The following is a 21885-nucleotide window of genomic DNA, read 5'->3' on the forward strand; positions in this document are numbered from 1 at the left end:
CACCAGGGGTCACCTGACAGCGTGGGTGATGGAGCTGTGTCCCAGGAAAGGCCGAGATCCCCCCCATGTCCAGTTCTTACTTCCTGCTTGTGCAAGGCAGGGGTGGAGGCAAAACCAAAACAAACCAAATAGCTTTTGGCAAAAAGGAAGCCTATAGGACTGGTGCTGGTGTTAGGGGATTGGCTGCTGCAGAACTTGAGGAATTGAGTGGGTGATTGGTAGAACAGGATATTTTTTGGAAACATTCCAGCAGGACTTAAGGGTTTCACAATATTTTCAGGCAAAGGAAAAGCATAAGTTCTGGAGGACCCCTGTCCATTTTACCAAGGAAAATGGCACCAACTGGTTTAGGAAGCAAACAGATGAAAGTCTGTTCACATGCCAGGCACTGTGCTGGGGACCAGCGGGACAAACCTGAGCCTGACCCAGAACCTCAAGGAGTTCATAGCCTGAGGGAGAAAAGCAGTAGATCGTCATAAAGCAGGGGACTAGTGCTGCACAACAGCCCTTATCAGGAGGGGCTAATACTCTGCAGTTAAGCGTTTGGCCTCTGGGATCAGTCAGACCCAGGTTCTAAACTCTTCGGCTTCCTGGCTGAGAGACTCTGGGGAAGTTGTGTAGTGTTCCAAGTCTTTGTTTCCTTACCAGATGTATGGGTAGTTCAGGTACCCCTTAGGGTTACTGGGAAAATTCAAAGAATGTGTGCAAAGGTCTGTGTCTGGCACGCAGGACTGCTCTTATAAATGGAGTTTAGGTTTATTATGAGTTACTTTATCCAAGAGGTTTGCCAAGCACTCCAGGAGGCTGGAGAGCAGCAGTGTTTGGGGTCCAGAAAGGCTCCTGCAGGCAGTGGGCCGGCCAGGCAGTGAGAGAGCATCCCTGGGAGGGCCTGGCCGCGGGGCGTTTGGATGTCCAGGCAGGAGCCCAGGGGGCAGGGAGGACAGAAATCCCAGGAGCTGGGCAACACGCTGAGAAGGCACAGGGGTACGGTAAAGGATTTCAGCAGAAGAGCACTGTGTCTTCAGTGGAAGAGGAGATGGGAGGGGGGAAGGGTGGGGAAGGTCAGTGCAAGGCTGTCAGTCACGAGACGCCAGTGGGCCTGAAGAGGAAATAGAAAAATAGGAGGTTCAACTGCTAGGACTCCTGAGCCAGAGGGTTAGGGTTGAGGCAAGGGGAGCAGACCAGGAGTGAGTTTGGGTTTGGGCGGTGCACGGGGCTGGGCCCCCAGGCTGGCTGGGCGGGGAAGTGTGCCGTGGACAGGAGGCAGGCTCAGCAAGGTGCGTGGCGCGCAGGCACCTCAGGAGGCTACAGGATGTCTGCAGGGTGATGGACAGGGTGATGCCGGAAGAGCGGTGCAGAGCTCGGAGGGGCAGCAAGGATGATGAGCCCTATGAGCTGTTTTGAGTGAGGAGCCACATAGGAAGATCTATGTAGGTGAGCGCAGCCCTGAGGCAGACACAGCGCTGATGACATGAGACCCCTTGTTTTCACTCCTTAACTCGGGATTTCAGGACTTCTGAGGACCACCCAGGATGTGTCTAAGCATTTGCTCCCCTCAAGTTCCTGGTAAGTCTATGCAGCTCTCTATAGACACCTTCCCCCTTGGAAAAGCACCACCAGGAAGGCAACAGATCCTGGGGAATTGCTGCAGCCTGAAACTATGATCCTGGAATGAACTTTTTCATGACTTTAGCTCAGTGAGATACTGTATATGAGAAGTGAAAATAAGGTGTGGCCCAGACTTGCAGTTGTCCTACATAATCTATTCTCACTTTCTTCCTTACTCCTAGAATCCTTTTTAGATGGCCACCCAGAATAAAAGCATTTCCTAGTTTCTTTTGCAGCAAGATATGGTGCAGCAACTAAATTCTGGCCAAAAGGCTGTAATTAGAAATACTACACATACCTTAGGGAAAGTGCCCTTAATGAGAATGCCCTTCTTCACCCTTTCTTCTGCGACGGCTGCCAGATAGGCATGGTGGCTGTACCATCAACAGCCACATTGGACATAAAGGTAGAAACTGTGTGTTGAGAATGCTAGAACAAGAAGAGCTTCAACAGCCTCTGATGATCTTATGAAGCCCATTTACTAGCTCTACACTGCTTACCTCATGTTTTGTAGGCAAGAAAAATAAAATTGTTTTGTAAAAGCCACCATTACCATTTTTCAACTTTGTCATTGATTGTAAAACCCCATTATTCTGTACACCACTGAGAAAAAGAAAACACTGCCAATTGTATGACACATTCCAATTTCAGAGAAGTTCAAATGTGACCAAAGTATGAGTCTTTATTACACGAACTGCAGTATTCTGGATTTTCGTTATTCACAGCCAAGCCTAATCCTAACCAATTCAAGAAACCTAAGGATAGAAAAGACGAGTTCTAAATAAAGAACATGAAAATCATGTAGAGGAAAGAACAAGTTTCTATATAAAAGAATGACTCATAAAAGTAGTAATGACACATGACTCAATTTAGGGACATTCCTACTATACTTCCCAGTCTAGCCTGGGTTAATCATGCATGGCTCTTTGGACTTGGCCATCAAATGAGATGAGACTCTAGGGCAGAGTGAGCTGGCTTTAAGATGTCAAGGACACAAAGCTGAGTGCCAACTGGACTCTACTGTGACTTGGCTTGTATAGTGTCTCTGACTCTTTGGTCTCCTCTCCTCAGCTCTGCAGGGTCCTCTGGGCTGACTTTGGAGGATGAATGGGCAGCTGCTGCCAGCAGCAGCTGATGACCAAGACAAGCTTGCAGCCAACAGGCTCTCCCTTAGCTGACACCCCAGGCTCTTCCTGCACCAGCCACTGCTATTGCTTCCGTAGGCAACTGGAGCCCTGGTCTGGGGCAAAGCTGAGCACTTTTGCTTCTCAAGGATAGAGGCTTGCCTTTAACCTATGACAATCCTGTATTTATGTACCTGTTGTGATTAAAACATTAAAGGCCAACATGACAAACAAAAGGGAAAGGTGGCTTATCTAAAAGTGGTTTTAAGATGAAATATCCATTTTGTGTGTCGTTAAAGCAGGTCACTTTCACGAGGAAGGCCCACTTGTAAAAAAAATGCAGTAACTTTTTTGCTGACTTGATGCTCTGGCTATCATTTACTGTCTTCTCATGTGATGAGTATGTACATTTATTATTTAATACATCAACCCCACAGATAGGTGATATCATTCCTATTTTTAAAGACAATATAATTAAGGCACAGATAAGTTAACTTTCTCATGGTAATAGCTACTAAGTGGGCTCTGCACTTAAAGGGTTGGTGAAGGTTGCCATTACAATGGAGTTGTAATGTACTGTAAAAGCAGTCCTTTAAAATACAATTACTGAAACATGTGAAGTTCTGCTGAGGAGTATTTTCTCTTTCTGTTCGTAAGGTCCACTGAGCACTGAAGACTTGTGATTATTCTGAAGGAAAGCTTTCTCTGAAAAGGTAAAACAAAAAGAAAAAAGAAAAAAGTTGGGAAAATGGTGGGAGATGGACTGGATAAGCTACAGGCAGGCAACCATCCCAATGGCCTGCGTAATAATCCAGCAATATGGGAGTCTCTGTCAGTGATGGAGGTGCAAGCGTTCCATCCCAGGGCAGGTAAGCTGGACTACTGTTGGGCTGACAGCCTATTTCCAAAGAAAACACAGCATGTAACTTTTTGCTGAAGCTGTGTCTAGTAATATTTAAAAATGACTTTTTAGAGATTTTCTGCTCACCTTAATTTCACGCATATATTTCTTGGAAAGAAAAAATTCCCTACAAATCCCTACTTAACCTTGCTGATTCTGAAGATACTATATGAATCATGGTTATGATCTCATGTTCTACATGAAAACAGCTTGGCTACTGAAAGTACTGATGCAGTTCCTAGGGGCCAGATCCTAATTCCTTCTGGTTTCAACAAAGTGGAAACCCTACAAAATGATTTCCTCTGGATTGAATGTGGTAAAATGGAATAAAACCTCACATCCCAACTCTTTACATTTTTCCCTCAGATACCAAAGTTACAAAGACGCTAGACTAAGTTTCTTTTAAATTATTTTATTTTTGTGTAAGCTAAAAGGAAATTTACACACTGAAATCTCAAAAGACCTGGGCATGCACATTAACCTTGTTAGAGGTTCTTCTACATGTCTCTCTTTTTTCCATAGGAATTTCCCCAAACATTTAAAACCCATAGTTTTTACTGTATATACATCCTAAACCATAGCAATCTATGATTATGTCATTTTACACTGTGCAAAATCCTCAAAAAATAGTGGTATGATAGAACAACAAAAAAATAAGTAACAAGTAAATTTCATTGTAAGACATTCAGATAATTTTGGTCCTTCTCTAAAGCAAACTGATTTAAAATAGACACAATCTCTTCAAACCCCCTCCAATCAAGTTCTGACAATGATCCATACCTTATAAACAAAAGAGCAATTGATGAAGTACCTTGTAAAAGGTCAGACAGCAGTATGCCAGACTGAAAAGATTAAAAAAGTGCAAAAATGTTAACAAAAGCCAGATCTGAAACAAACCCACCACACATACAATTAAAAAAAAAAAAAATTAGAAGAGCTTATTTAGCAAAGTAATTTGACATATATGAAAAATCAACAGGACAGTGAATGCAATCTGAAAAGACTGAAGGGGATTTCACAGACAGTGGAAACTTGAGTTTTTAATTTTCTTTTTTTATCTCAAAAGTTTTGTAAGAAGGACACCACCAGTGTATTTCACAAAGACATAAATGTATACACCCCAGCAACACAAAAAAAGAATAAATCTTCAAAAATGTTCACCCCAATTATTTACATTTTTTTCTAATATAAATTTAGGACTTCAGTATGTAAATAAATATACATTACTATGTATATACCTTTCTAGTGCGGCTTACCAACACATCAGCTGAACTTGATATTTTTTTAAATTAAAGCAGGTATGCTTTTGATGGTAGGGAAGGGACAGAGGGAAGGAAAAGCAACGAAACTGTCCAGTTCCCAGCAGTTATCCGTCAGCATTCTCCTGGGAGCTTGTGGATGGTGTTAACGTGGCTGGGAACATCAATACCTTGGCATGCATGAACGTTAAGTCAGGAAGACTAGCGATCACCTTGATGGCTTCTTTACTCAGGTGCTCTTCCCTTTTTGGTTTCCTGTTGACAAATGAAAAAGAGTAGTGTGTTAGTATGATTTTGCTCTAGGTCAAATGGGAGAAAATCCACTCTTGAGGTAGACAGCAATCTGTGGGGTGTTTACCTTTTCCTCATCCAGTTTCTGGACCTTGTAATACCTTTGTATTGTGTGCCTCCTGTGCCAGATGCCAAATCCTACAAAGATGTATGCCCTACTTATGTACATTCCTTACAGCCAGGCACGTACACATACTCACATGTACCTATGCACAGCTCGCAGCTTCACCTAAGACTAACACATCTACCCAGGCATACTTCTAAAATGTTACTGAGTAGAAATACAATGCCCAAAGCCCTAACAGTACTCCGCCCAGCTGGATTTCCCCAGACCCCCTGTGAAACTACCACTTACCTCAACATAAAACAAAGTATGTCTGGCATAAGACCTTGCAAGTCATTTTAACCTTAGGCTTTCTTCTTCCCCAGTGGGGAATTCCAGGAGAGAAAGGCCTCAGCTCAAAACCACTCAGCCTTGGCCCCACTGAGACACAGACAGCAGGTCCCAAAGCAGCAGCGCTAGGCTGGCTGCTGGTACTGTGAGTACACAGGCAGGAAGGACTTGGGCAGAGGGCAAATCTCGATATCCTATGGGTCCTGCAGATGAAGTACATTTTACTACACTGACCCCCAGTGTTACAAGTGAGCAGTTGGCACCTAACAGACAGGAAGAACTCCTGGTGACCAGGTCTTCCCAGCAGGTAAGCTGCAAAAATACCAACTGAGTCACATCTGAGGTTTCTAATCCAACCTTTATTTTTTCTAGGATGTTAAATATATCAGAAGAATAGTTGTAATCATACTGATATTAAGGTTAGGACAAAGTTCACTTAAAATTGATTAAAAAAAAATTTGTTGACTCTAACAAAAAGCCCAATTCTTTTTCATTGTAAAGGATAGTTGGTACTCTATTAGGTGTGACCCAAGTTATTTCTTCCACCTAAATATTCTGTCTCTGAGATGGGAAGCAGGAAGTCAGGAGATGGAGCAAGAATGGAAAGATAGATGCAGGCCTTTATTTTATAACTAGATTTTCCTTTTGTTACCACTTTGAATTTAGGCTGAAATCAGAAGATTTTACAGAATCACTGGAAAATCAAAAATAAGATTTTTAGGGCCAAAGTTCTTTAATAGGGAGCCAGTTTCAGGGACCCTGAAACCATCAGCAGATCAATCAGCACTGAACTCACTTCAAGGGTTTATCAGAAAACAGAAGAGCAATTCCAAAGTTTTCTGACTGAAATCTACATTTTTAATTGTATTGAAATGGTGGCAAAACTATTAGGTGGATATTTGATACGGAATTGGGACAGCGGCATCATTCTAAAGGAAAATAAGATCATTTTTTTAGTCTCAAAGTGGAAAACTGGAAGTGTATCATGAAAAAGGTCAGTCTTTCATCAATGGTCAATCTTAGTATCGCCAACAACACCTATAATATAGTCTAGCCAAAATGCTTTTCATGAATATATCAAACTTGTGGATATAATTTCCAGTTTACAGGAAATAAGGGAATAGAGAGAACTGTATTAAATACTATTTGAAGGAAGCAAATAGACAAGTCCAGAGGCTGGGTTTTTCTGCAGGACCACTGGACTGGTCTTTTTTAACTGGAAAACAAAAAAACAAAAGGGATGGGAGTAGATAAGCAAAGGAGACTTAAGAGCCATAACAAAGACTATTGTCCAAACCAGAATGTCAATCTAGGGGAAATCTGAATGCAGCCTGGGTATTAGATGACATGAGAAATTACTGAAATTGACAGATGGAGATCACTGACTGCAAGAGTAGGTTCAATTCAATAATGACTATAAAAATCTCATTTTTGGCTAAAATAACACATGTGTTTGCACAAAAAAGACCTGAAAGAATACACATTAAGTAGCTTACTGATCTGAGTGGTAAGAATGGGGATATTTTAGTTTTTAATTTTTGCCTGAATTTTCTTTCTGTGATACAGCTTACTGCTTCTATATTGATAAAAAGTTATTAAAAACAGTTACAGATAAAATTGCACTAACAGACTTCCTCATTTGTGAAGTACAGCTGGGATTTGGGAAAGGAGAGCAAGGAAGAAACTTTCACACAAGGAATGGTTGGTAAAGATTATTCTAGAGTCTATATTTCAGAGGCACTACTTGGAGGCAATATGGAATTGTATTTAAAAATAAAAATTGTATATAGTTTATATATATATATATATAGTTTGTACATTTATCTGTAGTCACTGCTTTGATGTGATCTATTTTTCTCAGAATTTAAGAAAGAAGAAAATGTTTGAGGAGAATTTGAAAACAAAAAGTTTTATCATGATTTTTTTTCAAAGCCAAAGGCAGTGACCTAATTTTGATTTATAATCTCTCTAGCTAAGATTTATCCTTTTTGTCAATAGAATACAATTGAGAGTACAGAAATAAACCCATGTCTTTATGGTAAATTGATTTTCAACAAGGCTGCCAAGACCATTCAATGGGGAAAGAATAGTTTTTTAAAAAAAGTTATGGACACTCCCATGCAAAAGAATGAAGCAGGACCCCTACCTCATACCATTTAAAAAATTAACTCAAAATAGATCAAAGCCCTAAATGTAAGATTGAAGCTATAAAATTCTTAGAAGAAAATCTAGGTGTAAATCTTCCTGACCTTGAAGTAGGCAGTGATTTCTGTGATGGCTGTAACCAGAAAGTCAGACAATAACAAGACTTGGTGAGAATGTAAAATGGTGCCACTACTTTGGAAAACAGTTTGGCAATTTCTCAAAAAGTTGAACATAGAGTCATCATATGACTCAGCAGTTTAACTCCCAAGAAAATTGAAAACACTTGTTTACACAAGAACTTATATATGAATGTTCACAGTGGCATTATTCATAATAGCCAAAAAGTGAAAATAACCCAAACACCTATCAATTGAGTAACAGGTAAGCAAAATATGATATGTTTATACTATGGAATATTATGGAGCGAAAGGAATGAACAGTAATGAATGTTCAGTAACAACATAGTTGAATTTGAAAACTTTATGCTAAGTGAAAGAAGCCAGACATAAAAGGTCACATATATGATTCCATTTATATGAAATAACCAGAATGGGTAAATCCTCAGAAACAGAAGGCAGACTAGTGGTTGCCAGGGCTGGGAAAAGAGGCAGATAGGGAGTAACTATTAATGGGCATGGAGTTTCTTCTTGGGGTGATAAAAATAAAACTGTCTGGAATTAAATAGTAGTGATGGTTGCACAGCCCTGTGAATATACTAAAAACCACTGAACTGTACACTTGAGAAGGGTGAATTTTATGGTATGTGAATTACATCTCGAAAGGTCAAGAAAGAGAAAAAGACATACCCCTTTTGGTAATTAGTTGTTTGGCTTGTTTAAACTTCAGTTAGAGGTCTATGGCTACTAACTAGCTGCCTATCCACTGATTAAGAAGTAATTTTTCTCTGTTTTAGAAAAGGTAAGCAAAAAAATGGAACTATTTTAAAGCTAAGAACTTAACATTTCTCTAAAAAGTGAGAAGTCACTTCCACAATCTGTGTATGGAAAGAAGAGCACTGTACTAACATATGCAAAGGCCCTTATAGAAGTGTATTGGGTGCTGCTGGTTGCCATGGCAAATCCCTCTACCCGACCACTGTTTCTTAACTTTTTCTTACTCTACTGTTCCTCAGTGCTTTTTCACTCTATCTTCTATATTTTGTCAATAGCCAAGGAGATTTTGCTGAGCTTTACTTTCTGTAGTACAATTTATTCAAAAACAAAAAGAACAATGAAACAAAACCTAAAAACAACAAAGACTTTGAAATTATATATGCCATCCACTTTTCTTTTTTCTCTGTACAACTGAGAATCACTCATGGGGACATTTTACAGTATTACCCTCTAATTGTAAGACTTGTGAATATTTGCACTACTAAGCATTTTCAAATTATTACCAGAAAATACAAACTTGGTAACTTGTTTTCTCTTCAATTTGTTGTGTTTTAAGTATGAAGCTGGACAGGTAATAGAGATTAATTCAATGCAGCTACTAACACTGACCCTAGGATACATACTATGGTTTTAGTTTATTCATAATAGCACAGAATAAAAACAAAAATAATTTCTTATAGTGAAAGGAGTTGTAGAAGTTCCCTAGTGTTCATGGAATGCTTACAGGATGAGTTAAGAAGTCGGGAGAGCAAGCAAGTTAACAATGTGGTTTAGAGCTCCTCCTAATGGCACAAAAAATGAATTCTCATCACTGGGACTTTTCAAAACTCTACTATGGTTTGTTTAGTGAGACTGCGAAGGAAAAAAAGTAAGGAAACAGTAGGATCCTCCTTAGAAAAGACTGTCCTAAAAATAGCAGGGGAAAGCCCACACATTAAAGCATCTGTTTTTTTGAAGCTAAATGTGCATTAGCTTTTGGTTAACATACACAGAAAAAATGGACGATAAATTTGTAGAAGAATTTCAATTTGAAAATATGATTTGGAAAAAGAAAAAATTAGAAATCAAGCAAAAAAAACCAAAAAGGCTTCATTTACAAGTAAGTTCACTTACTAGGAGGCTTTAATAATAGTAGGTAGTGTTACTACGAAGAAATGGGGCAGTGAGAACAATGGAGAAACTGGACAAATGAGAATGTGCACACAGCAGAGCAATTCCAGGACGGTAAGGGCATCCATATTATAAACAAATCATGGGTTTTCATAATCACAAATGTTAATAGCTTTAATAATAATAAATACCTATTGAATGGCTATTTAAGCACACAATACAGTTTAAAAGGTAATGTGGTAATTTCAAGCTTAAGTTTTAAGACAGGTAAGCATTTATTATTTGAAACTTTTTAACATGGATGTTTTCTACAGAAAAGGGTTGGTAGGCTTGGTAAAGCAAGGCTTCATATCCTAAATCAGAGGTGTCGCACATTAGTAAAATTCAGAAAATAAAATAGTGGCTGTCCTTTACTCTTTGCCAGAAAGTGAAGATTAGCCTCAGTGACTCTGTGAAATTGGGTTCCCAAAGAGGATCATCTCAGTGTTTATTAAAGGACAGGAACAGTGTTTCTACAAGGACTTTATGATCTCAATACTTAATCAGAATTCTTCTCCATTGAGTTTGGAGGGTGGGTAAAAGAAAACCACATGTCAGTCCTTTTCAGTATCTTACGAAATAGCTCTGCTCTATTGAAGTTTCATAATTAAACATAATTTGATACTGTTTCCTGGAATTAGGCATCTATTGGTTTTTACAAATATAAAGTGAATTTTAATACAATATGTTAAAATATGGCCAATGTATTTGCTTTCCCATTTGGGCTGTTTTGTATAATACAGAATTCAAAACTAGGGTGCAATACTAGCTGTTTACCTGGTAGATGTGCTTGTCTTCTCTACTGTGGACATGAGTCTCGCAAATGCATCAGTCACCTTGAGGCTTGAGGTGGAGATTTCCAGCTTAGAAGTTGTTAACTCATACAACTCTGGATCCACACCTTATAGTATAAAATGATAGTCAGTGATGGCAAGCTGCAATTGGTTACTCAATTAGCCACAATCCAAGATGCAAAAGGCAATTATTCTGTAAACATCTGAGTCTTCTGCAAGCACAGCACATCTTTAAAAACTACTGCATTTATTTTTTAAATTATAAATTCTACTTTTCAAGAGTTTTTATATAGTAGGAAAATATTTTTAGAATTTCACTGTGATATAAATATAGCCTTAATTAACTTAACGTTTATGTAGTAGATACAATGCAAATACTGCTAAAATTTATATCAGCTATAGAAAACTCCCTCAATTTTGGTTTAGTGATATGAAAGTTATCAATGTTTTATAAATAGCACAGGATTTGTTAAATAACACCTCAATTTTTAAATTGAGTGATTGATTAACCTCATTTTTTGAAAATTCCTCTCTCCCACTTCACATTTTTTCTTCATTATTTGCTTCCACATCAAAAGATTCAGAAGTTAATACAAAATCTCAAATATGGTAGATGATCTGGTTATTTAAATATACTCTGACCATTTGAGGACATGAAATATTACTTAAAGCATCAAATTATTACTAAAGATAAATTATGTACCACATTGTTCTTTCTTCAGGTAAAAAGTGAGAAGAGTAAAATATTCCATTAAACCACTACTTCTGGACAAAATGAAAATTGTTAATCAAATTTCTATAGTCTCATATCTAAATCTAGTAGCTAACTGCTCAAATATCTTGTTAGAGGAATTCAAAATGATGCGGAGTTTGAGGGTTAGATACATTGTAAGAGTATAAAAATCTTCCTCTGACTTCACAAAAATATTCATACATATTTTTATATTTCCTTTGACTATAGATTTAATATAAATTATTAAATCTATAAGTTATTGACTATAGATATAATATAAATTATAGTCAAGGGAATGGCAACAATGGCTATAAAAACACTGAAAAGAACAATTAAATATTTTCAACTCAAGCTAAACTTTGGATAATAATCAGATGAAAAAATATTAATCCTCTATTTTCTTTGATACCAGGAAATTGAGATAAAAAGTTCAGCAGTTTCAGGGTAAAACAGAAAGGCAGATTCTAATGAAGAAATGTCTTATCACTTCATCAATTTCTTATTTCTAAAAAAGCCCTAAAATCAGCCCTAAAAATTATACTGTAAATGTAAATACTGATACCAAGAAATCTTTTAGGATATTTCAAGGTTAAGACAAAAATCAAGAACTGCCTTCTATTAACCAACTTTGCAGATGACTAGGAGATGTAAACACAGATCTCAGATGTCTACAGAAATCAAACAAGCAGAAGCAGCTTCCACAGTTATCATGTCCAACAAGGGAGGAAGGCTATAGAAAATGTTTGTTGACTCTCCCAAGTTCTTAGTATTTCACTAAGATACAATTTCAGAATATATTTTAAAGGCCTTTTCTTTGTATTTCTTTAAGCATATAGGTTTCAATTAAAATATAAAAAATTGCAGATGCCTGTAAAGGGACGAAATGAACACAAAATACCTTCTTCCTCCACTGTGAAAGGTTAGATTCCAAGTAACCACAAAATTTAAGTTTGTCTAATGCATAATGCAGAATAAACACTGGCATTCTGACTGGCAACAGGAAAGTGCTAGTAAAAACTTGGTTGGGTTTGTAAAAGACTGGCTACTTGGCTGTCAAACAGTAAAGTGGGAGATTAAAAAAAAAAAGGAATCACCTCCCTATCCCCTCCCACCCTCTGCCCATCACACCATCACACACACAAAATGTACAATGTTTTATGTTTTTCAAAAACAAGATTAACAACTTACTCTACACTAATAACTGGAGAGTAATATTTTTAATAGAAGAGTTTGTGTTTTATAGACTCTTACTAAGGCATAGTTTAGTTACATGACTAAAGCTAGCCAACCAAGTTCTATGCCAACCTCCTAAGTCTCACACACAAAATAATTAAATTACTGCAAGTTAAGACAAAATGACTTTCCCAGAAACAAGTGAGAAAAAGTGCAAGCAACTGGGGAAATGGAATACAACACTAAGGTGTTGATACCTGTAGCTTGATGGTAAGTTTTAACAAAACCCAATAGCAATAAACAGAAGCCAATGCAAATTTATAGTCATTTAGTTTATATAGCAGCTAGAGCAAATTAATGAAAATACAGAACAAAAATATTTAAAAGATTCCAAAGTAATGAGGACTGTATTTGAACATGCTAATTTCACTTCCATTACAACTCTAAGCTTCTGAGACTTGATCTTCTCAAAGCTGTGTATACTAAGCCTGGTTATCAGGTCATTTCTGTACTTCTTTATGTGGTCAGATTATTTCTGTTCCTATGGATGATTTTTTAACCGAGTGTGAAATGTAACCAAAAATTAAATTTAAACCAGGTTTTAGGCATCCAAAAACAGTGACTTCACTTGAATCATAGTACTAGTTCAAGACAAAACAAAGCTAAGAGCAAATTAAAAATGGGAGCTTGATAATTCATTTTGGGAATACTGATTCACAAGTTTGGTTTTTTGTTTTTTTTCCCTATTAAATATTAAAAACAATGACTTAGGCTCAGCCAGGTCATTCAATAGCTTAAATATATTTAGAAATAATTTAAGTGAATAGTAAAATACCATTTTGAAGTCAAAATCAGAACAGATTGGTTTTTTGTATGCTTGCAAAATCTTGAAAATAATGAAAATGATAACCAGGGGCTTAAACTGAGGAATCCAGACATTCTACCGAATGGTCTTGGAACTTCCTTTTAGCAGGATCAGATTTCCATAACCAGATTTTGGAGAAGGGCATCCTGGACCCCAGGCTTAACTTGAGCTGATTCTTTTGGCCAACCCCATTTCCCACCATGGCTCCTAAACTGCTGGGAAGTGGATGGCAGGGTTATATAATGGAACAGAACAAAACCCAGAATTTCTCAGGAACCAGGCTGGCTGTCTAACTGGCTGCTTAGTGGGAACAAAGAGGGATCCTTGCTATGCATTCTGGGTATTAGCATCCATATTGCACCCCAACAGCTGTCTGGTGATCAATGGGCATGATTACCAGATCACAAGTTGGGATGACAGGGACTCTTCAAAATCATATTAAATAAAATGTAAACATAAAAATGCCATTATATTTTAATCTTTTATTCAGTTAGAAAATGACAAAGTACATTCGTCCTTTGGTTAATGAACTGAACTTTCGCAGGGCTGAACATTAAATTAACAGGCACTCCAATAAGTTTTAATTTCTAGCTTTTAATATCTCATAGCAATTATTTTCTACTATTAACTTTTGTAACATTTTTTCCCTCACATGGAAAACCAACAGTATACTTTCTATTTAAAAGTTACATAAAAACAGTAATAGTTCTATGTGGAACTATATAACTAAATGGTAGACTCCAACATTTTGGAAACTAATTATACATTTAGCAGTACTAATAAACAACTAATCGAATCCTAGAATCTGTAATGGTTCTATTACCACAGGCACTACAGTGTGAAGTCATCTTTGCATGCTAAAATATTCTTGTATCTCTAAATGTGTATTTTTTTCAAATGGCTTTATGGAATATGCTTTTAAAAATAGGCATGTAAAATACCACATTTTCTACTTATAGGGGGAAAAAAACCCCTGCCTTTAACCTGTCTAAGGACATTAGGGCTATTTTATTCCTAAGAACTACTGTGAGTTCTGAGTATTATACTCAGAAAAAACTTTCCTTAAAATGCATTTCGCATGTCATTTGTTATAGATAGACACTGGAAAATAACAACAGATAGATGAAAGAGAAGTACCAGACACAGAGAATACAATTTACTTGTTCCTTGTTTATAGGAAAGTCAGGTGATGTGACCATGCTTTTAGTAAACCAGAACTGTGGTTAACACTCTGCTGACCTGGGATTGTGCTGCTGCTAGAGCTACTGTCATCCACGGGCCCAAAGAAATCAAGGTTCAGAAGAGTGGAACCTCCACTGGCTTGAAATTCAGTGACCGTGTTGGTGGGCAGCCACACAGAAGGGAAGCCAAGGGAGGATGGGTTATGTGTAAAAAGGGGTAAGACACACACTTGAACATGCAGGTTATAATTAGTAGTCATTACACATTTTAAAATCAACATTAAAACAATGTACAGTATTAGTTTCTCATTACTAAGGACATTTCTAAAGTAACAATTTAACTCAATGTACATTTTCTCATGTACAAAGTAAATAATTGAACACTTAGTAAGATTTTAGTTAGGAGTTCAGTTCTTTAAATCAAGACTTGAAGCCATACCAGAAAGACCAAGGGGAAAGTGTATCCGTTAAAGGGAAACAATACTTTAGTCTCAACTCAATGTTAAACCAATACACATGCCCAAATCAATCTTTCATGTTAGTAATGTTTTCTAATTAACTTTTTTATAAGTGACAAAGTTGTCAATTCCAGACACGCACTCGCACATTCAACTTAGTTTAACATGATAGAATAAAGAATGTCGTAACTGCCCTACCCTGAAGTGCAACCTCAAGCTGTACTGTTCCCCTTTAACTCTGAAACAGTAATCAGAAATAGTATACATTTTTAAAGAAGTTGTTTGTTAATAAAATGCACGATGATTTGACTGAATAAGACACCAGACAACAGCAAAAGGTGCATCCAGGCTTTCCTTCAGCACTGCTATTCAAATGGATGCTTTTCAGACATTCTAGGACCCCCCCACTTTAAGGAAAAGCTGATAGAATGACAGGTGTTTTAGACAATGGCTCAAGCAACTTATGAAATATAAAGAGTTAAGAGTAATTGTACTGTAGGGTCCAATAAAACTTGTGATGTCAACACACTGAAAAACTAGCATTTCATGTTATTTATTTTTCAGACCCCATATTACTAGAATAAATTTTTCCTTTTTGAAGATTTTCTCTTAAAGCCATGAGCAAAACCAATTATTTCTGGAACTACCTACTGGTATTTTGAGATAAGTTTTAGAAAAGGATCATTTCCATGTGTATATAAGTGCTCTATAAAATATTATTAAATCTGAAAACTACTTTAAGTCAATAAATGTGGATCTACTTGCACATTGTTTTGGTTAAATAATTGTGCTTTGTGCTTAAAATTTAGCAGCCTCTAGCCACAAGACTTTGCATCCAAGAAAATTCCATAAATTAAAACTACAGAAACAAATTTCAAGTAAATTGATACTATCTAAGATATTATTTAAACTACCTATAGTAAAAAACAAAGAAGCTTGTTTTTGATTTAAGGTAAAGAAACTAAAATTTTACCTAGCTACTACTACCTATATTTGGACATTATACTGTTAATAATAGTAATGGCTGGTTTCTTGAGCAATTACTATTCAGAAAGAAAGCCTGAATTTCCAAAGATAAGAATAAGAAGTTATGTTCAAACAAAAAATGGAAATCAGCAGAGAGAAGTTTGTCTGAATTTTGTAGCTTTCTTAACTCTAGCTCTGGTGCTAGAGGCTCTACGGAGAGACGTACCATCTAAAGGGTTAGTAAGGCCACTGCTACTCCAGTCAAACTGGACGGGTGGTAGAGACTCCTAGAGTTGAAAACCAAAAAATCAAAATTAATCAGTACAGGTTGTAGCAACGTAAAGAATCCTTAAAAAAAAAAAAGGCAACAACAAAAAACTATTATAGCAAGATCATTAGGCAGTAAAATACCTAAAGAAAAAATTGGGATAATTTACAATTTCAGAAGGTTACCTGCAAACATTAACACAAACTGAAATTGCAAAATTTACAAACAGTACAGCTTGTTGCATCAAAAAATTTTTATCTGAGAAATGGAATTATCTTTACATTTTCAAACATATTTATGGACTGATTCTATGTGAAGATTTCAATCTACTCACAAATCATGATTTAAACTATTGGCTTCATTACAGTAAAAATATTAAAAACATTACTATTTTCATTAAAGGGTGATTTACTTTATTTCATATGACTAGCCACTTAAAATTTCTTACTAATATAATACAATACAGAAGCTACTATACTGAAAGTGAGGAGATTTGGGTTACTTAAGACCGGGTACCTACTAACCGAGGAGCTGACCATGTATAGTTAATTTAGTTTGTCTCCTTATACATAAAACGAGAAGGTTCAAAGTTCAAGGTCTCTGGTTCTTTAAAATTTTCCAAATCACAAAGGAAATTACGGGCCAGTAACTGTGCACATTTTTTAAAAATTGAAAAATTGTTTTAATGTTCTCTAATTTAGAAATTTCCTATAACTAGTATCAGAATTTAACTTTGAAAATAATGTACTGGAAAGTATATTTAGCATTCATTTGAATAGTCTAGGGTTTAAAATTTTGCTAAGTGCCAAGCACATAAAGATAAGATGCACACACAGTACATTTAAGATGGGAGGTAGTACAAAACATTTTTTAAATGAGCATTGTTTTAAGAGTATCTTGTTGGAAAAAAAAATGTTTTTTTTGGTTTTCTTCTTCTATTTTGGGGGTGGTGTTGGCAACACTGACATAACCTGTGTTTTATTAGATTTTTAACACTAACATGCTATTGTTTTTTTTTTTTGTATTGTTTACCACTATACTTTACTGTAAGGTAGTTACTATTAAAATATTTTTTGTGTAGATAAAGACATTGTTCCCTGTGGGAAAGAAGCACGAATTGGGGATTTCTGAAAGTCTAATCCCATGATAAAATGACAAAGAACTATACACATATATTGTACAAATGCCATATTCCTGGATTTGATATTATACTATAATTAAGATGTAATAATGGAGAAAACTGGTGAAGGGTACAAGGTACCTTTTCTGTACTATCTCTGCAACTTCCTGTATCTGTATTTCAAACACAATTAAAAAAATAATAAAAATGGTGAAAATTTAGCTTATAACCTACCTGCAAAACTGATAACATTTAGAAAAGATCTTCTTTAGCTGGTCTCAGAAACAAAAAACTCTAGGCATCGCAACAGATTTAACTTACATTATTCTACTTGTAGATCAGTGACACCTTTAGTTCTATTCCACATTTAATGGGTGGACAAAAACCCTGGTTTATGCAGTAACAAAATTTCTGGACAAATGGAACAAAGCTCTTTCATTAATGTGTTTTATCTAAATGATGTTAAGTAGCTGGATGCTTAGAAGTGTTTCAGTGATTTGCTGGAATTTTAGCTTCTCATTTGGGTGTATGGTATTTCAAAGACAAAGCCAATATTTTTTTTTATAATAATGAGGTGCTAAAGCAGGAATCAATATTTAGTGGAAATGAAACACATGACAAACAGGATACCTTACCCATTACTAATGGCAATGACAAATAAGACTACTCAGAGAGAGCACATAGGAATGAAGCATTTTAAATCAATTTGACGCAATGTAGTATGAATGATTACTGCAGAGAAAAACTCTAAGGAAACAAGGTCTTAATAAAAAGAACAAAAAGAAAAAAAAATGGAGACTAGGGACAGGAGATTTGGGTTCTAGTCCTAGCCAAACCACTGATGTATGATTTTGGGTATATTATTTAGCCTTTCCTTATTGTAAAAAGAGAACACAGAGCTCAATAATTTTTCTTTCTTCTAACTCTAGAATTCTGATTCACAATTGAAATGGCCACATCAAGTAGTCTAAGAGAGAAGCTTGCTAGTGGTTAACTAGTTGGATAACTGCTAGCCAGAGAGTTTAGTCTACTAAGCAGTGAATCAAGTGTGGTGAAAGCATTGACCTTAGTAAGACGGGTATCAGTAATGGCACCACTGAATGATGTGACCTCGAAATTCAGTGGATTAAGATAAAAAAAAAAAACCCTTAAACTAAACAACAGAAGAATCATTGCTTTTCACCTGTAATTGTCTTTCCAGGTGGAAGTAGCTTAGAAAAAACACCATTAACACTTGTTAGCAAGTTATTAATGCCTAAATGAGATGCAATGGCTACAAGTACAAACTAATTTGAAAAAAAAAACCCAAAAACTCAATGGGAACAAAAATTGAGACAGAACAGACACATCAAAAAGCATGCAGTCATCTGCAGCATCTTACTACACTGATGGACAGTGACTTGAATGGGGCACGGGTGGGACTTGATAATATGGGTGAATGTAGTAACCACAACAATGTTTTTCATGTGAAACCTTCCTAAGAGTGTATATCAATGATACCTTAATAAAAATAAAAAAAGCATGCAGTCACAATGAGAATTACACAACTATGCTAAGTTTGAAAGTCACTGTTCAGTTTTGCCAAAGACAAAAGCATAAAAGGCTTGAAGGCTTGATATGCATTTTAAAACAAGGAAAAAAATCAGGTATTGAACAGATCTTTACTGACACATTTTGCTCAACTTCTAACACTAAAGGCTATGGCTGTTTCATCTGAAAGGTATGACTAGCAGGAAGGCGTAACAGTATTACTGTGTGGCCAAAAAGTAAAGTAAAAATAATACATACATTGCATGCTAAAGAATAATGGCTAAGCAGTATCATTTTATATAAGGAGAATTTTACAATGTATTTTAGGTATTTTTATAATATTTTAACCTGAATGATAAGTAGGAGCCAAGTGAACATCATACAATTTAGTGATGAAGGTCTGGTATCATAGCACAAAATTCTGATATGCAAACTGAAATCTTCAGCTGAGTGTGTGTGTGTGTTAGAATGAAGATGGACACAGGCTCAAGTCAATTCAGAAATAAGTTTGAACAACTTCCAATGAAATATTTTCATTGGTTACCAAAAAAGCCTAAAAACTAAAACTACTGGGGATCACAAACTTCTATTAAAAAAGTACAGAATAAACTTGTTAATTCAATATTTGTGTGCATTTTAAATGAAGAAATGTGTGCAAAGAACAGAATGAAAGGATGTGTTTAATTAAAAAAAACCTTTATGTAAGTAGCAAGAGACCGAGTTTCACCTTCTAGCAAAAAAGCCAGATATGTTTAAATGTTGCTGAAAATTTCTATACTTGCTTATAAACAGGGAGACAATAGTCCTTTGATTACATGTAAGCAGGGGTGTATGTGTATGTATAGAGATGGCAGCAGATGAGCACATATCATGGAGCTGTGATTAACCTTCATTAAATTAAAACATGTTAATTTCTGTTAAGTTTCCCACTAAATTAACACATGTTTTTTATTAGCTCATCTAGATTAGTTTTAGTCATTTATAATTAAATTATATAAGAAAGAGGTCAAGTCTGAGGTAAGACTAGAGTGAAATAAGACTGATCAAATCAGCTAGGGGCAAAAATGGCAGGTGACAGCTGATAGAATAAGCAATAGTTTATGGGCCTGTAACATGTGGATATGGTTGGGTGGATGAGTAAAGAAAGAGGCAAGCAAAACAAGCAACAAGTGTCCTCAAATAAGAACAGCTTCATTTTTATTAAACATATTAGGCAATTACTCAAATTATTTTCCCAATACCTAGCACTACAGGAATAAAAAAATGTTGACTGAGGCAGAAGTGGGAATGTGCTATGGGGAGAAGTAATTTTGCAATCTGCATAGACAGGGCAGGCCTGGAAGAGCAGCTGACAGCAAAAGGGCAATATAAGGGCAATGAAAGGTAAATAACTAAGGAGATAGTCTACCTATTGAGACATTTTGCCCAAGTCACCCTGTCTGTTGCCCAACCATCAATAAGGCCAGGCATTTTACACATCAGTCCCCTTGCCCATTAATTCAGTGCCAGTAGCAAACTATCTTCAGAGGGATGCTCAAGCTAAGCCCAAGTATAAACCGCAGTGGTATACTGTGGTGTTAGATGTTTCCTGAAACACACCTGAAAACATAGGACCTTGCTTTACATCATTATTTTTTAAAGTATGTTCTTCAAAACACTAGTTCTACAGGTGTTATGACTTATCTCCTTGTCCCTGCTGAAAAGGGTCCTGTGGCCAAGTAAATCTGAGAAATGAATTTAAACTAAATAGGGTAATTCAATGCAGGATTCTTCAGAGTCCTTCACGTGTGTGCGTGCATGCGTGCGTGCGTGTGTGTGTATGTGTGTGTTGTAAATCTCCAAGGGTGGTTGTAGGGTATGATATGAGGTATTCCCCAGATTTACTTTACCCTGGAACCTTTCTTTAGGGGAGTATCTCTGGGCATTAGTGTACAATGGAACACATTTTGGGAAAAGCTTTCCAAATACACATTTTTGTGTTAAATATAGAGATGATATGTAAGGTTAAAAAATGACAAACATAGCAAGAATGTGTTTTAGAAATGGTAATGTTCATTTAAAAATACTAATCTTCAACCAGCATTGAGTCAGTTTCTAATTCGATGTGGGAAAGGTAAGCAAGCCAAAACAGCTATTTCCCCTGACCCCGATAAAAGACAGAGGGAAGGCTGACATTAACTACATTAGACTGAAATAACACTTGTGCTTAAGTATGTCAAGGAGGTAAAGGATAAAAAAGGTAAGACAACTTTCTTTTTTCCTAATCCATAGAATGTTCTGTTATAGGCCACATCATTTGCAACTTAACAATTTTATTCAGACTCTCAAATCAACAGTTTTTGATGTAATAAGCACACCTACATTTTTTTCCTTTATAAAATTTTGCAGGCTTCAGAACACACAATAACATACGTGAAGAGCTGGTATAAATGTAGTGTTTTTCTTTTTTTTTGAAAATCCAGCACTTTTTGATTTGCGTGCCAGTAATTATGTTCACACAATGTTCAAGCTGCAAGGGATTTTTAAACATGCTTGCCTCAAAGTCACCATTTTATAGGTAAAGAAACTAAGGCCTAGAGTGGTTTAACAGACTTACCCATTTTCAGCCAGTTCTCAAATTGTGCCTTTCTATTTTTGGAAATTACAGATAATTTGTTCATTGTATTCTGAGGGGTATTAATAAATAGTCAAAATCATGCCCATCATGAAATCAAATTTTATATTTTAAAAACTATTTATATATGAAGGGAAACAACACTGTGGATGTATGTGTAGACACATACATAAAATATCTATACACATACAGATATTTTTACCTGGGATTGGTCAGATGTACACGTGTTCATTTCTGGTGACATGGTGGTTGTCTGACCAATGGAAGCAATTTTTTCTGCAGCAGATAATGGTTTCAATGGTTCCTTGGTGGGTTCCAACATACCCTGAAAAAGGCAAGTTAGCCATTAATTGAGGTGAGGGGGGAATCAACCCATAATTTCACAAGGAAGTTAATCTAGTAGAAAGCAAAACAACAGG

The 21885-nt window shown here is 36.3% G+C and overlaps 1 protein-coding gene across 8 annotated transcripts in view; it reads right to left on the reverse strand.

Moving 5' to 3' along the window:
* Nucleotides 1-4029: 4029 nt before the first annotated feature.
* AFTPH (aftiphilin) overlaps nt 4030-21885 on the reverse strand; it is a 65125-nt gene continuing 47269 nt past the window's right edge. For 4 of the 8 annotated variants that reach the window (XM_073212421.1, XM_073212424.1, XM_073212430.1 and 1 more), the window contains 5 exons: nt 21669-21791; nt 16161-16221; nt 14569-14649; nt 10542-10665; nt 4030-5147 (listed from right to left, as the gene is read on the reverse strand). In XM_073212421.1, coding sequence (XP_073068522.1) covers nt 5000-5147; nt 10542-10665; nt 14569-14649; nt 16161-16221; nt 21669-21791 — 537 coding nt within the window. In that variant the 3' untranslated portion in view covers nt 4030-4999. The other 4 variants (XR_012120997.1, XM_073212434.1, XR_012121004.1 and 1 more) reach the window with 4 other exon arrangements.

Source organism: Manis javanica, chromosome 1 (genome assembly GCF_040802235.1).
Source record: "Manis javanica isolate MJ-LG chromosome 1, MJ_LKY, whole genome shotgun sequence".
NCBI lineage: Eukaryota > Metazoa > Chordata > Mammalia > Pholidota > Manidae > Manis > Manis javanica.